Raw genomic sequence first — 16,438 nt, 5'->3', positions numbered from 1 at the left:
AAAAGGATGTGGAAATTACATCCCGAGTTAGCACGTACTTGCGACCACATGCAAGTTCATTCATTGTCCTGAGCCTCAGTGTCCTCATCTGTAAAATAGGGATTCGAATACCTCAAAAGGTGGCTATGAGGATTGAATGAGTTGGCACCCGTGAATCGTGTGGAATAGCTTCTGACACACAACAGACACTCGATAGATATAGCTGCTCTTCGCACGTACCTCGAGGTGCTGCTCCCTGAAGAAATGTTAGTCTCCTTCGCCACACTTTCTGTGTCCCTAGTCCTCCATGCCTCAGAGTCCAGGTCAGTGGGTGGCCCACACGAAGGGGCCTGGAGCAGGGCAGGCTCTGGGTGGCTTCGGTCAGGGCAGAAAGAGAAGCCGTTCCCACCCAGCACCCCATGGAGCTCACGTGTCACTTCCTCCGTTGAAGGGGCTTCTGTGAGAGCAGAGCCCATTCCGCTGTGCACCGGACGGATGGCTCCGTCAGTTTCCACGAGGATCCCTACCAGGCCTCTTATTTTATTCATGACCCCACATTGGTCTGTGTGAGAGAGGCAAGAGGAAATTTGAAGGATTGCTCTTTCTTGGCATATCAAGAATATCCTTTTTCATTTTTAAATTTTAATTTGTAATCTCAGCCCTTCCATTTCCCAGCTCTGTAACCTTTGACAAACCATTTTCTCTCTCTGCCTCGGTTTCCTCACCTGCAAAAGAGAGATAATCATAGTCTTCATCTCCCAGGGCTAGTGGGCAATGAAATGAGTCAATGTCTTTAAGGGACATCAAGCAGAGCCAGGTACTTACTAAGTGCTCTTAAGTAGTAGTTACTGTTCAGGCTTGAATACTGTTTCAACCTCTACGTGGTACTGTGCTACCTGGCCTGACCTAGAAGAGGAGGTGCTCTCCCTGCCTGCAGTGCCTTCTGGGGAGCTGTGAATTGTCGTGGAGGGAACACCACACACGCACTCGTGCGCACACACACACATGCACACGCACTTGTGTGTAGGTGCTCACAAAGATTAAGTCAGCTCCCAGGTTTTGCAGGTTGGAGCAGATCCTGCTTACCCAAGTGCAGCTCCCACTCCAGGGCCCCTAGCTAGGACCTCCAGTTCTAAGAGGCACAGTTCCTGCGCCCCTCTGCCCTTGTGTCCAGGAGGCTTACACAGCCCGTGGGAGGGACGGACACTAACCACCCACAGGCTTCTGTGTAAGCGACTATTTGCAAATTAAGAACTCCCAAATGGCAGCAGCAAAGCCACCTCCTCCTGGGGTACCACTTGTCTTTAGACCCCTTCCCGGGTCCCAACTTCTGCTTCCCAGAAAGCCCTTTTGCCAGGCTGTTTCTACATTAGCACGAATCCATGTGCGAGGCTCCAAGTTAGGACACGTGAAATAATCCGTTGTTGTTAAGATGATGATTTGCAGGAACCCTCCTGCTTTCCAGTGGTATTTCCTCCGGAGTGGAAAGAGCCACCGCCACCCTGGAAAAGCAGTGATGCCCACTTCCTTGTATCTCCCAGGTTCACGACATGGGGAAGAAACTGGACTTCCTGGTGGATATGCACCTGCAGCACATGGAAAGGCTGCAGGTGCACGTCACGGAATACTACCCGACCAAGGGGACCTCCTCGCCCGCAGACGTGGAGAAGCTAGAGGACAACAGAGATTCGGATCTAAAAACCATCATCTGCAACTATTCCGAGACGGGCCCCCCCGAGGCCCCTTACAGCTTCCACCAGCTGCCCCTCGACAAAGTCGGCCCCTATGGGTTTTTTGCCCACGACCCAGTGAACCTGCCCCGAGGAGGACCCAGTTCTGGAAAGGCTCAAGCAACGCTTTCCACCTCAGCAGCGACATATGCGGAAAGGCCCACCGTCCTGCCGATCTTGACTCTTCTCGACTCCCGAGTGAGCTACCACTCCCAGGCTGACCTGCACGGCCCCTGCTCGGACCGGGTCTCCCCCCGTCAGAGACGGAGCATCACGCGGGACAGTGACACGCCTCTGTCCCTGATGTCGGTCAATCATGAGGAGCTGGAGCGGTCTCCAAGTGGCTTCAGCATCTCCCAAGACAGAGACGATTACGTGTTTGGCCCGAGTGGGGGGTCGAGCTGGATGAGGGAGAAACGTTACCTCGCCGAGGGTGAGACAGACACGGATACGGACCCCTTCACCCCCAGTGGCTCCATACCTCTGTCATCCACAGGGGACGGGATTTCTGATTCAGTATGGACCCCTCCCAACAAGCCCATTTAGAAGGGGTCGTGGCTGAGTCCTCCTTGTAATGTAGACAGACTTTGTATAGCTCACTTGCTCTCACACCTGACACTTGACCGTGAGATCACCAGTGGCTACATCAAACACATGCATGTGTGTGGCGGCCCCCCACCCGGGCAGGGGCTTTTCATGGCCTTCCTCCTCCCCAGGTCACCACAGTGAAGCCGCTTCCTTTTAAGCATGGTTTGCATGACTTTACAATATATAAATGGTACCGCTAATCTCTTCTAGGATACACACTTATCTGCTGTTCTTACTTTAAATCATGATTGGACCAGGACGGGGAGAAATTATTGATGAGCTGTGCTATCTGTCCGTTTGGTTGGCTGCTTTGGGTTTTGGTTTGGTAAGCAGGGAATGTAGTTTAAGTTCTTTCTCAAACCACTGCCCCTTTGTGTAAAAAAGACCAGTAATTATTCTAGAGTAAGCAAATAGTTTGTGAACAAAAATGCATTACATATCAAAGAGGTGGTCAACTGAGCTAAAACACTAGGAAAGGAACAAGACGGTCATCACCTATCCAAAACCACGAATTTTTTTGAATTTTTTTTTTTTCGGGAAAAACTCTCAAAACCATCTAAAAGCTCTCGAGGGGACCTCACTTGGTCTGCCATTATCTGTGTCCTGCCTGTTCCCTCATCCCTGGTAATCCCAAGTGTAGCATTTCGAGGGAGTTATGACTTGGAGGGGAGAAAATACACAACTTCAAATAGTTTCCAATTTATGTAGCCAAAGATAATGAAATTTATCAGAAGTAGGGTACCCCTCTGGGCAGGAGCTAAGATCAGTGCCTTCAAGATGACGTTTCAACTCACATTCTTCCCCATGGTATTTGTACAAAATATCCATCTCAAATGAAAATTAGAAACCAGAAATTATCTGGTCCAAGTTCTCCTTTGTAAAAATGAGAAACCTTTGGCTCAGGTAGAGACAAGCCCGGGGTCACATCATCGTCCCCTGGAGAGCTGGGACCCAGTCAGCTGACTCGCTCCATGCCCTGGTCTCCTCCTACTACACCACTCTGCCCTTTATAGAGTGGGACCTAAAAATTGTGCCAAGATACCTGGACTCTGTTGTACACAATTTATCCAGCAGGAGGGGGCTGTTTGCTTTTACTGCAAAACATGCTTGCTTGATGCATTGCATTTTGGATCTAGGGGAATAAAACAAGCACTTCAAGCAAGCAAGCTTCAACATTTATTAATATGCAAATGGGAAAAATTTTCATAACCATCCAGTTTTACTCCTCCAGATTTTTTAAACCACACGTAGCCATAAGATTAACCCAAGTGTAAGCAGAGCCCCTGGAGAGCACTGCCCTAGTGAATAAGTATTAATATTAAGCACAAGCCATCCTCTGGCCTCTTTTGAGGTGTCACTACTTTCTGAAACACTTTGATGGAAAAGGTTTCTGTTAGGCTTGGGCCAGATTAGCTAAATTACAGCACCACACTATCACTGTCTTGTTCTTATCCCACATCTAAGCACTGGTTGTGGACGGTCGCCATGGTGACCATCAAGATGATCAAAAGGGCCTAACAGTCTACACACAAATGCCGCTGATGTTCTCCTCACAGTCTTGTCAAGCAGTGGTAGCTGGGACAGACATCTGGTTTGTGGTTTCATCATGACGTGATGCAGGAACCTTATACTTTGTTGGAGCGAAGAACTAGTTTCTCAGATCTTGGTTCCTTTCAACCCACAAGTCAACAGGTACTGTGCAAAAGGCTCAGAGTACAATAGTATTGAAGGTGTGGTCCCTGACTTTAGAAATGCACAACCAAAGCCTGCCGTCTCTGGCCCAGGGCAAGCATCGTGAGAGGTAGATGGCATTTTACATGGAGAATCTCACAAATAGAGAGGTGTTGGCATTGAAGTCTAAGGTGGGAAATACACAAGAATGATCACACAATTCAGACCTGAACCCTCCTCCCCTATGGTTTGCCATTTGACCTTCTTGCAATCTGAAGGGCAAACGGAATGGATCATATGCATGAAAGTGCCATTGGAGTTAATGACCTAAGAAATCCTATGCCGCTTCCTTAGGGCTTGATTCTTGCTTCTGACCCGCCTAGAATCTTTTACTACAAGTGATTGAGCTACCTATCATCTAATATGTTACTATGTTTTCTTTATGTACGTGAGTTATTTGAGACAAAAAAAAAATGGAGAATGAATCAAACTCTCCACATATGCACCAATTATTTTTACCTACCTTATTAATATTCTTGCAGAACTGACTGGCCTCAGTATCTTACCAACAGATGCATTTGCCAGGAACTCAGTGGAGTTCTCAGGTGGACAAGTGAGACTTTCTCATCCTCAAGCTAAAAATAGTTACCACGGATCGAAAGTTAGAGGACTGCCTTAGGTTCTTTGAAAAACCTACAAAGGATAAGAGCTTGTATTATTTCTTAAACCATAGGAGGGCAGTCTAGCCTCCCCTGCTGGATCATAAGGCCAGGATGACAGGGATTGACTGGGTTTATGTCGATTACCATCATGTCTCCAACATGTAGTAAGCTGCCATTATCAGTGCAGACAAAGACAAAATACATGATCATGAATAACTAAATGATAAGACTTTTTAAGAGCTTTTCTTTCCCATCTAAGAAAAAAGAGAAAAATGACCTTCTGGAATATTCTGCTTTGATACCCCTTTAAAAGGAAAAAAAAAAAAAAAAGGCCATTCCAGAAAAGCAAGCCAAAACTGTTCAAGTTGCCTGCTCACAGACAACATCATCACCTGGCTGGCACTGATGAAGCAGGAATTCAAGGTGTGGGATTGAACTTAAGTTATGGGGAAAAACAACATGTGCCTCCACAAAGATCTTTCTGTCGGACAAAAGAACAACATGATGGAAAAATCCAACAGAACTGGTTAATAATGTGGCCCAAGATCATCCTACTTCAGGTATACCAGTGGTCCTGAAGCTAGCCGAGGAAACTACAGTAGTTTTAGCAGAATCCCATGAAATCGTGACAAATTAATTCCATTGTAAAAACTAGGAATGATTTCCTCAGGTGGAAGTGTAAGCCCATTATAGGTGTTCTGTCTCTGTGTGTCACAATATGATATAGGAGAACTTTAAGGGGTCATTTTTTAGGAGGATCAAAATGAATGAGATAAAGCTATCTTCCAAATGTTAGGTGAGAGGTGATCGTGTCGGGCTGAGAAGAAAGTACTTGAGATCAAGGGTGCATTTTGACAGTAAAACACTAGCACACAGCAAACATGAAAAGTTTAAGAAAAAGAACTCTGGGAGGAAAAGAAAAAAAAACATCAAAATGAGAAAGTTCTATTCACTGACTATACTTTTTCTGGGAACTGAAAGCTTGGACTTAGTAGATATAACAATGATATAATGAAGCTTTAATTTCAATAAAGGCATCTAGAAAACCCTCAAGATATACCATAGTTCAAGATGAGTTTATTTGTCAATAATGACTGCATTATGCCTTGCCTGTTTTGTGCAGGGCAGTTCCTAGACACTGTAAGTTGAAAGAATAATTACTTGTAGGAAATCCTAATACAATAGGATCTACTCAGAATTTATAAGACCATTCTTCTAAATCCATACCACTCTACTGAGAATGTAATAAAAACATTCATTTGCTTGTTTACAAGATTTACTAAGCACCACTGTCTGCTAGGCACTGTGTAACATCCTGGAAATTCAGAGTTAAGAAAACCACAGTTCCTGCCACCAAAAAGCTAGGAATCTGGAGGCCTCAAATATTGGAGGTCCCTTCAAACTATGTCTACCAGGAATGGAAAGTATCTGATTTTATCCCTGAAGACAACTCTACAGATAGGAGCTCTTCCTCACTTAGAATCAATGGGAGATTGAGCATGGAGAAAAGTGAGAGAAAGAATTCTCCATCAAAATGGTAATGACCCCATCAGCGCAGGAAAGACTGAGTTGTTGAATGAGGACTTTGAGTTTGGGTTCAATGCTTTGGGCTTTAGAGCTCCAAATACACTGTGTACAAAGGAGTTTCTAGAGTATCTGAGAAGGTTCTTGGGAAAAAAACTAGCTTTCTCCTCCTCTCCAAATCCCTATAATGATTGAGTCCAGACAAGAAGCTGGGCTACTTCCATTTCATTGTGTTGACCAAGAGACGCTTATGGTACAAGCCAAGACACATCTATTTCAAGAGAAAGGTGTCACTCTGCCTGTGGGACACTGCTAATAAAATTCTCCTGGAGCAAGAGAAGAAATGTGTTCAGTGGTCTAAGAAGTTAACTGCACTTTGGTCAGTACTGACAAGCACACCCCTGGCTTCCCCCAGAAGATGCCACACAGCTGGCCTTTGTTTTCTGTGAATATGCTCCCAAGGCACTTAGGACCATACGGATTTTCTTTGCTTTCTGAACCTCAGGCATTCTTAGGAATTTGCCTCATGGCCTCACTCATCCTTGAAGGCTCACTTATTTGGGAATGAAATTTTTAAATTTTAATTTTAATTAAATTTAATTAAAATTTTAAATTTTAAATTAAATTTTAAAAGACTAGAAGTCCTTTCTTTGTATCCAAATCATCCAACATTCCGTTACGCTATTCAAAACTGAGCCAACAGTCCCCTCAACAAGTCCCCTAACCTGATGCCCAGGTGAGAACATGCTAGGGACCAGGCTATCTCCATAGCTTTAGTGGTTTGGGAAACCAGCAGTAGGAATCTCAGAGATAGGAAGGATATAGATATGACCTGGATGAAAATTTGAGTTTTAGGACTCTCACAAGTGTTTGACTTTCTTGGTCTGTTTTGATTTTCAAATGGAACAATTGGTATATGTAAAGACCCCAGTACAGTGGTGGCTGGAGACTGTCACACGTATCCTTTTTTAATACTGTGTGTGGAGTCCACTGCCTCAGTCCTCAGTATTACTTATGAACTCCAAATTTACCCCCAGAAAATCTTTTTCTTGGAAAAAGAGTAGTGGAAATGCCATACCGATTCAGGCACTTTTATGGGGGCTTTTTCTCAAAAAGTACATCTCTATAAATGAAACAAGGAATGGCAGGAATGTTGGAATGAAGGTGGCAGGACTGTTGGATTGCACTGGCTGGGTTGTGGCAGTTCCACTGGACCCACAATACTGCATGTTGCACCATTCTCTCAAAGGATGATCTGTAGGAGGCGAAGTCAAGTAGCAGGAACCATTAAATATGAAGGAACTAGTGGTTGCGATGAGCAAAGTTAAGCATGCCATGATGTCTGTCAGACAACACCCTAGCAATGAATGGAGAACTTCCAGAAGAAAGAGTTCAAGCTCGCTCAAACTCTCCCCAGGGGAATTTGTTCCCAGCTTCTAACAACCTCAGCTTTGTTATCCCTGTAGGAAAATTGTGACTAGTGGCTTGCTTCATTGTCACAGATGCAGGGAGATACAGTTTTATAGATTCCTAGATGCTCAGAGCAAGAACAAACCTTGATCACCAAGAACAACCACCTCTCTTCTTAGATCAGGAAGCAGAGGTTCAGCATAAAGGGAATCACACTAGTCGCCCAGTGGCTGAAGGGGTGATTGGGTGGCAGAGTGACTCAAGAACCCAGGTCTCCTAACTCCTGGTCCAGATATTGGAGATCAAAAACTGACAGTCACATAGCAACTGAGAAGAAAACATTGTGGGTTGGCCCAGGAGATGGAGAACTTCCTGGCCCACTAGAGAAACTGCTAAACCAGACACATTTCTGGAATATGATTGATCTCATGCCTTTAAAGGCAATGTTCCTTCTCCCCAAATCCTGCTGACCTCCAAAGGCCTGGCACAAACCACTGCTTCCCTGTGCAGGTGAAAAAAGGAATGAAGAACAACCTCATGGCCATGCAGGCATTCCCCTCCACTTCTCTGACCTCTGCTACTTTGTCCCCTCCTTGTCCCACCAAGCCTGGACTGGTTCAGCAATTTGGCCCAATCACTTAAACTCATTCAGCTCCAGAGCCATGCCTCAGGTGGTATCCTCATCTATAAGCCAATCCTTTTGCAGGATTTTGCCTTGAAAAAAAAGTTAGTGGGTTTGATTTTAGGAAATAGGATGTGATTTCTTTGGGGATCAATATGACCCCAAGGCGTTAGTTCTACTAAGGTGTCCATTCACGGTGGGATCCCTGGGTCTCATGCCTTGTTTCTCCTGCTTTGTCCAAGAGAATGCCCATCTTTGCTGGGTCACAACTGGTACTCTTGGCTTGTCACCTAAAACTACAGAAAAGCAGACAGGATTCAACTTAAGACATCTTGTGTAACTGGGAAATTATTTTAGAAAGTAAACTGGCCTCCCTGTTGGCTCAAATGAGAATTAACATGGTTTCCACTTACGCTGTGCTGTGCTTGGGACAAATTTGCTAGAATTTGGCAAGGCTCCCCAATAGCCCTTGCTAAACTCCTAGAAAGATGTTCAGGTCTTCTGAATCAGACTGAACCAGAAACTCCTAAGGCAAAGTCAGAAAGGTGGCAGTAATTTTAGACTACCAGTCTACCTGTCTTCTTAGCCTCTAAATAGCCCCATTCTGGGGAAATAAGTCAAACATGGGCTCTATATAAGAATAACCTGAGTGTAACTTGTAATTAAGCAGTCAAAAGCCTGGCCTAGTGCTTAGGAATATATGTGTAATTCCTCTTAGATGTGTCAAATTGACTACAACCTGATGCCTGAGAGGAGTGAAAAATGGGAACATGTTTTCTTCCAATGTCTCACTCTGCCCACAAGACGGGTCCGGGAAGGAGAGAGAAACTTACCCTAAGCTGTCTTTGTGAGTTGCATGTGATGTGATGGTTCTCTCTCTTGGACTTCCCATGGTCCTCACCACAACCCCTTGTGGGCGGTGTTAATGTCTCCATCGTAGAGTTGAAGAAACTGAACCTGAGGGGGGAAATGCCTTGCCAAAGGCCACACACTATAGAAGTAGAGCTGCGATTGTAACCAAAGCTCATACACCTTCAAAGATTATTCACCTATCTCATCTCCCAGGCCAATGGAAATGCTCCCACATCATGCCCTCTAGTCGTCCCCCATACCTTGCCCTCCTATGCCCAGTGGACTTTATAGTAAAACAGTCAGACCCATCGGTTCCCCGGAGAGAACCAATGTCAGCTGCTCCACTCAGCTAATCAGTGGGTCCTACCTGTTCCTTTGAGTAGGTTCACAATTCAGCTGTCAGTGGCAGAAAATAATGCTGCATAAATTTTTCACTTTGTTCATAGTGGAATCCATTAGTTCTTGGAGTTTGGCGTGGCTGCAGATAATCCCACAAACGCCCCTTGTTCTCTGCCCTGCACCCCCACCCCCCACCCCGAGGATCTCCTGTCATTGATTTATCCAAACAAATTCAAATGTCTTCCTGACTTTGGTCTTCTGTCCTGAGGCTGGACCCTTATTTCAGACCTTGGAAATTCTGCAGAGATTGGTGAGTCTGCAGAAACATTCTTTAGGAGGCCAAAAGCTCACAACAGTTGTGTTTCTCTTACTCAATATTAAAAATATAACAGTTCCCCAGTGAGAAGTCAACCTGATCTGGTAATTAGGCCCCATTTCCCCTCTGAACACTTTTCCAAGGGAAGGGAGAGCAGCTCCACCTTCCATGTTCCTGGGAGGGTTAAGAATGCACGTGGGGAGGACTACGTCCAAGATTGGTGGCAGCCATGTTCCAAGCATCAGAGATCTTACTGTTGGAGACAGAAGGCAGGCTCTGCCCCATCTTAAAAATCACCTTAGAAAGATGGGCCTACTTCATCAGATCTGTCAATCATTTCCTATTTTAAAGAGAAAAATGCTCTCTACATTTCTTTCAATGGGATATGGCTATTCTTCTTTTTCTTTTTTTCTTTTTTCCTAATGTAGCAGTAATGGAAAACACCAATCTCTGCAGAGCAGATTGAGGTTTCCAGTGACAAGAATCCATTGTATTTGATTTGGGATTGTATTTTCTTTAACCCCCTTTAACGGCATAGAATTCTGGTGCCTTGCTCCCTGAATTTGTCTCCATGCTACAAGTAGGCTTTCTTCACATTCTGGCTTACACGGGAACACGACTATTCCACAAGTGGCCTTTAGTGCTCTTTATAGTATGATTTCCTGTAATTTTTAAACTGTATGTGTAATTTCTATTCTGGCTCTGTCCAATATTTGAACAACTTTACTAGGTTGATTTCCATATATATTATGCAAACACTTCTTACCTGATTTTTTATGTTCTATCTTAAAACAAATACTGCACCACTTATTAATAAATAGACATTTCAATGATCATGGGGCAGAGTGATGTTTGCTTCATTGACAACATGGAGTGACAAGCAGTCTGTTACCAGTTGTGGGAGGGAGTGAAAGAGGAGACGTGAGCATATTAGTAAATGTGAGAAAAGAAGCAATTGAGTGGGAGAGGAGGGAGAGAATAAAGACACAAGAAAGAAACTGTGATTGATGGAGTAAAGAGTGAAACTCATTATCATGAAAAGTACATGATATGGATTGCATTCTTCCTCAGAAACAGCCCCTATACAGGTTGGAAGTACAGCATTTAGTAAAATATTATCCAATCATCGCAGTTTTAAGACATGATTACTCCTACTTTATAGATGAGGGACTTGAAGCCCAGAAACAAAAAGAGACCTGGCCAGGGTCAGACACTAATAAGGGGAAGAGTCACAATTGGAACCCAGGACCACCTACTTCCAACCCCAAGCCTCATGCTACTGCCTTTGTAGAAGCTTCACCTCCTAAACCATGTGGGAGGAAGAACAAATGAGTGGCTCAGACAGAAAGATGGTGAGGGAGGAAGTCAGGAAAGCTCACATCAGATTGCCTCTCTCTAGTGTCAGTAAGTCGGAAGGGATGTTTTCTCATGAGGAAGGAGTTGGCGTGGGAAACCCTGGGGGGTTACTAAATCTTTTGATGCCTTGGTTCATCATCTGGAAGGTGGAGAATTTGAGTTGATGTCTGTAGAGAAGTCAGCGAAGGATCTAAAACAGCAAATGTTCAGTGAGTGACAGTTTTTGACTCTATCCTGTGTCCACATGCCAGGTTGCCTTAATTTGCGTTTCCAAAAGAATAGAGACAAGATGGTGGTTGCAGGGAGTTTATTTGGAAAGTAATCCCAGAAAACACAACTGAGAGAATGGGGAGAGTGGAACAGGGAGGAAGACAAGCCAATAAAGAATGAGCTAATCCCATGGGTAACTGGGCTCAAATTCCACCAAGAACCTCATGAGAACCTGTGTAAAATGTACCAAAAGGTCGTTCTACCTTGGGACAGGAATCCAGGGCATTCATACACTGACCCCCATTCTTCCTTGGTTGAGGGTTGTTCCCGGGGTGCTAAATCCCCTACTCTGTCAGGTTTCCCTGTGCTACAGCAGAGCAATCCCCAAAATGCCAAAACCCTAAAGCAGAGGAGCAGAGACACATGGCCAGTGAAGCTGCCAGCGACTGCAGCCTGTCTAGCACAACACAGCAGGTGAACTCAGAGGTGGGCAGAGGACACACAGGGTGGAGTGACAGAAGCATCCGGTACACAAGCCCACTTAAAAACACTACATACACAAAAGCAAGCTAGGTTGCCACAATTCAATCTGTAAATCAAAGGACAAAGTTGGCCAACACTGGGCAAGCTGTTCATGGTGCCCATGAACGTGACTCATTGTTAACATGGTACCTGTAGCCTCCAGGAACCAGGGAAGGTAACCGCTTTTCTTCTAGAAGGTCATCATCCAGCTCCAAGGTCCACATCTGTCATCAGAAAAGCCTGTGGCTGACTTTACAGTTATGAGCAGAGCCTCCACTCTGCAATGACATACTCCTATCCCAACAAAACTTACCCACCTCCGGTCTCATGCAACTGTATGACAGAGAAAGAGCATGAAAATTATATCCCTGAGAAAATCTCTTTCCATCTGTACAAATGAAGCAATGGCCCATTCATAGCCCAGCATCCCAGATACTCCTGGGAGCCAGGTATCATTCCTACTAATGTCAGCTCCCAACAATGAGCTTGGCCATCAAATTGTTGTGGGACCCAGTGGCTTCCCCTCACTGAAGCCGTGTAAGGTATCCCCCCTGAGAAAAGTCCAATTGTCTTTGGATCCTGCCTCCACATCAAGTATGAAAACATTCCCAGCAGTTCATCATCTGGTTCTGGGCAGGTCAGTGTCAGGCCAGTGAAGGGCAAGGGAATTAGCAGAGGGAACAGGAGTCAGAGATGAAATTAGAGAAGCAGCAAGTCAGGTTGTGAATGGCCTCCTGGGCCATTATAAGGACATTTGCTTTCACTCAGAGTCGGATGGGAAGTCACTGCAAGGCTTTGAGTAGAGGGGTGACTAGACCTGATTTATGCTAAAAAGAGATTTTCTGGCCGCTATATTGAGAATCCACTAACAGAAGAAAGGGCAGAAGCAAGGAGGTTAATCAGAGGCCACACCACATTAGTAATAATCCAGGTGAGAGCCGAGAGTAGCTTGGACCAGAGCGGCAGTGCCGGAAGTGGTGAGAATGTTTAGAATCTGGATATATTTGAAGTCAAAAAGGCAAGGTCTGCTGATGAATTGAATATGAGGTGTGACAGAAGCAGAAGAATCCAGGGTGATTATAAAATTCTTTATTGAGTACCTGGAAGAATGAAGGTATCATTAACTGAGATAGGAGTAGATTGGGGAAGGGGCCGGTTTTGTAATAAGGACATGAATTTATTTTGCTTTTTTAAGTAGGCTCCACACCCAGCATGGAGCGCAGTGAGGGGCTTGAACTCACGACCCTGAGTTCAAGACCTGAACTGAGATCAAGAGTCGGATGCTTAACCGACTAAGCCACCCAGGTGCCCCGAATTTGGCTTTTTACATGTTAAATTTGAGATGCATGTGGGGCATCTAGTGGAAATATTTTATACATGGTTGAGTGTGTAGTGAAGGAGATTCTTAGGGGCTGAAGCTGCATCTCTGTATCTGTCATCTATTGATTAATCGATCAATCAATCGATTCAACAACATGTAGATAGCATGAGACAAGATGACATCCCCAAGCGAGCAAGTGTAGAGAGAAGAAAGAAGATATCCAAGGACTTGTACCCTGTAATGTCCAGCAGTCAGGGAGGTGAGGGGGACCCATCCAGGGGGGCTGAGCAGAGCAGTTGATGAGAGAGAAGAAAACAAGGAGGGTGTGATGCTGGGGATGCCGAGTGCAGACCTGGTCTCGAGGAGCAAGGGGTCGACTTGTGGCACCAAGTGCTACTGAGAAGTTGAGTGAGAGGAGGAGCTGGCCTTGTGGAGGTCATGGTGACCTTGACAAGGTCAGTCCTGCTGGGATGCTGGTCTCATGCCCAACGGGAGTGGCCTTGAGAGAGAGGAGGTGAACGGGAGCTTCGAGTAGAGACATCCCGCAGTGACCATTTCAGGAGTGCAGTTCCATGTGTCCATGGAACACCGTTGGGCAGCCATCATCCCATCCACCTCCAGAACTCTTTTCATCTTGTAAAATGGAAACTCTGTCCCCATTAAACACTAACTCCCCATTCCCCCTCCCACAGTCCAGCAACCCCTATTCTGCTTTTTGTCTCTATGATTTTGACTAGTCTAGGGGCCTCATGTAAGTGGAATCATGCAATATTTGTCTTTTTGTACTGCATTTTTAAGAATCCGAAAATGAGGCTCAGAGAGGTTAAGCAGCTGACCAAGGCCACAGAGCTTTCTAATCACAGAAGCCAGACCACGGCTATGGCTTTTTTTCCCCCACCTCACCCAGAAGTTTCATTGTAAGCACAACAGGCATGTCTCACAGGAATCAGCCAAAAGTGGGGAAATGCGATCTTTCTAGGCAGATAATGGTAACAATGATCAAATGTTTGCCAGCAACCAGGTGTTGTAAGCTCTTTCCTTGTGACCATTCAATCCCGATAACCTTCTGCGGAGGCTACTGTCGTGATCTCCGTTTCACAGATGAAAACAGTGACTTGGAGGTAACTGATGTCCCCAAACTGAAATGTACAAGCCTGGAGAGCAGGAGTTCTCCACCTGCTTATTCAGAGCTGGGTCCCGACACCCCGAACAGGTGAAACAAGTCTCCTATGTTACTCTTGTAGACAGGGTTTGGCCTCGTCCCTCTCCAACAACACCCCCACCTCTCGGCACCTCCTGAGAGCGTTCCAGCCAGCCTGAACCATCTGCCTTTTCTGCTTGCTCCGAGGCTGTGCTAATGTCCGCGGTCTCTGTGCAGCTCCTGCCTCCGGCCACCACAGCAGCAGTCCCTGGGGGCTTGTCACAAATGGCCCCGGTCAGACCAGACCCTGAAACTCTGGGACCACACCCAGCAATCTGGATTTTAACAAGCCCTCCAGAAGATTCTTTTCTTTTTTAAGATTTTATTTCTTTGTTTGTTTGTTTGTTTGTTTTAGAGATGCGTAGGGGGAGGTGTAGAGGGAGAGGGACAAGCAGACTCCACGCTGAGCGAGGGCCCAATGCGGGGCTCGATCCCACAACCCTGAGATCATGACCTGAGCCAAAATCAAGAGTCGGGACACTTAACTGACTGAGCCACCCAGGCGCCCCCTCCAAAAGATTCTAATACACATCAAAGTCTGCGAAATCACTACTCTCCCCCACTCTTTAGCTCTGAAATATTTATCCTGCATGTGTCGTTTAAAATCATGGCCCTTCAGGAAGCTTTCCTTGACATACTTTAGATCAAGTGTGGTGGCCCTCTCCAGAGCTGTCACACTCCTGTGTGTCCCTGCTCATGCTGCATTGTAATCATCCATGACTCATAGACAGTGAGCTCTCTGGGGGCAAGGACAGAGAACTGTCCACCCCTGTGTCCATAGTCCTTAGCATGACACCTGCCTTGAGGAGGAGCTCAAGGAACATTGAGTGAAAAAGAGAAACCCAATGAGTCCCTTCCAGCATCTACATTCCAGGAATCATTTAAGATGCAGACTGAATAGGGCAGAGTAATAAATAAAAGGTGATAGGCCCAGAAAATAAAAAGGGCTATTAATAGGAGTTCTCTGAGAGCCAAATGAAAAACCAAGGGCAGAAAACAAACATTCATGCACTCAGTTGTCAAACTGCTGGTTGTCATGTGTCTGTCGGACTCCAGGGTGGGGGCTGAGGGTGCAGGACACTTGAAGTACAGGGGGACCTGCCCTGAAGGTGTGTACAACCTCCTGAGGGGGACAGACAAGCAAACAGATCACCCCCGTACAGCAGGCTAGGACGAATATGAATGCAATACCCTTAATGGGATGGGAGGGTATCCGAGAAAGCTTCCTGGTAAAGGGGATGTTTGAGGTGAAGATAAAGAGGATGAGGTGAGGCTCAATCCCAGAACCCCAAGATTGCCCAGCAAGAAGTCAGCTTGTCCTTCGCTCTCTTCCTCTGCCCCTCCCTCCCCCCTGCTCTTGCTCTCTCTCTCTCTCTCTCTCTCAAATAAATAAAATCTTTGGGGAAAAAAAGAAGAAAAAAGAGAAGAGGAAAAAAAGGATGAGGTGAAGTTTGGGGTGTGGGTAGATGCAAGGAGCAAGTAGCAGCCGAAGGCCTATTTTAAAAGCATGAATTAGATCATGTCTCTCTTTTGCTTAAACCCTCCCACAGCTGTTTCCAACAGCTAAATTAAATCCCAATCCCTCACCCTGGCCCACAGGGCTTCCTAATTCTCTACTAACACCTCATGCTGCTTTCTCCCTTGCTCATAGCCGACCAGCAAGAGGAAGGCCCACGGGAAGGGGTTTGAGTAAGAAGCCCAAGCTGTCTGGTGTTGATGGAGAAGAACGTGTGAGGTCAGGGGTGACAGAGATAGGAGGGGGAGGGGGCCGGTGTCTGATCGTGGTGACAGAGATAGGAGGGGGAGGGGGCCGGTGTCTGATTGTGGGGAACTCTGCACGGGTCAGACTAGCACACCCAGGCTTCATCTGAGAGGGGATGAGGTGCCAGTGAAGGGGGGAGTGACATGGTCAGTTTTGTGGTCTGGGAAAATCACTTCGATTTTCGACAGCGGCATTATCCAACATGGTAGCCACCAGCCATGGTGGCTATTGAGTCTTTAAAATAAGACTAGTCCAAATTGAGAAAGGCTGTAAGTACAAAATACACACCAGCTTTTGAAGACTTAGTACAGAAAAATCTTATTAATGATCGTTAATATTGATTTTAATGTTGAGATACTATTTTAGAGATATT

General features: G+C 45.7%; 1 protein-coding gene across 1 annotated transcript in view; it reads left to right on the top strand.

Annotated features, from left to right (window-relative positions):
• The window catches only part of KCNQ3 (potassium voltage-gated channel subfamily Q member 3), a 303,877-nt gene extending 300,484 nt beyond the window's left edge, over positions 1 to 3,393 (top strand). Inside the window, exon 15 of the mRNA XM_035011963.1 lies at positions 1,521 to 3,393. Within this exon, the coding sequence (XP_034867854.1) occupies positions 1,521 to 2,255 (735 nt within the window). The 3' untranslated portion in view covers positions 2,256 to 3,393. The remainder of the gene's footprint in view (positions 1 to 1,520) is intronic.
• The last annotated feature ends 13,045 nt before the right edge of the window (positions 3,394 to 16,438 follow it).

The sequence above is a fragment of the Mirounga leonina genome, unplaced genomic scaffold (assembly GCF_011800145.1).
Source record: "Mirounga leonina isolate KUSES-001 unplaced genomic scaffold, KU_Mleo_1.0 Mir_165, whole genome shotgun sequence".
Taxonomy (NCBI): domain Eukaryota; kingdom Metazoa; phylum Chordata; class Mammalia; order Carnivora; family Phocidae; genus Mirounga; species Mirounga leonina.
Note: the sequence above shows the minus strand (reverse complement) of the source record. Positions and strands in the feature narration are given on the sequence as shown.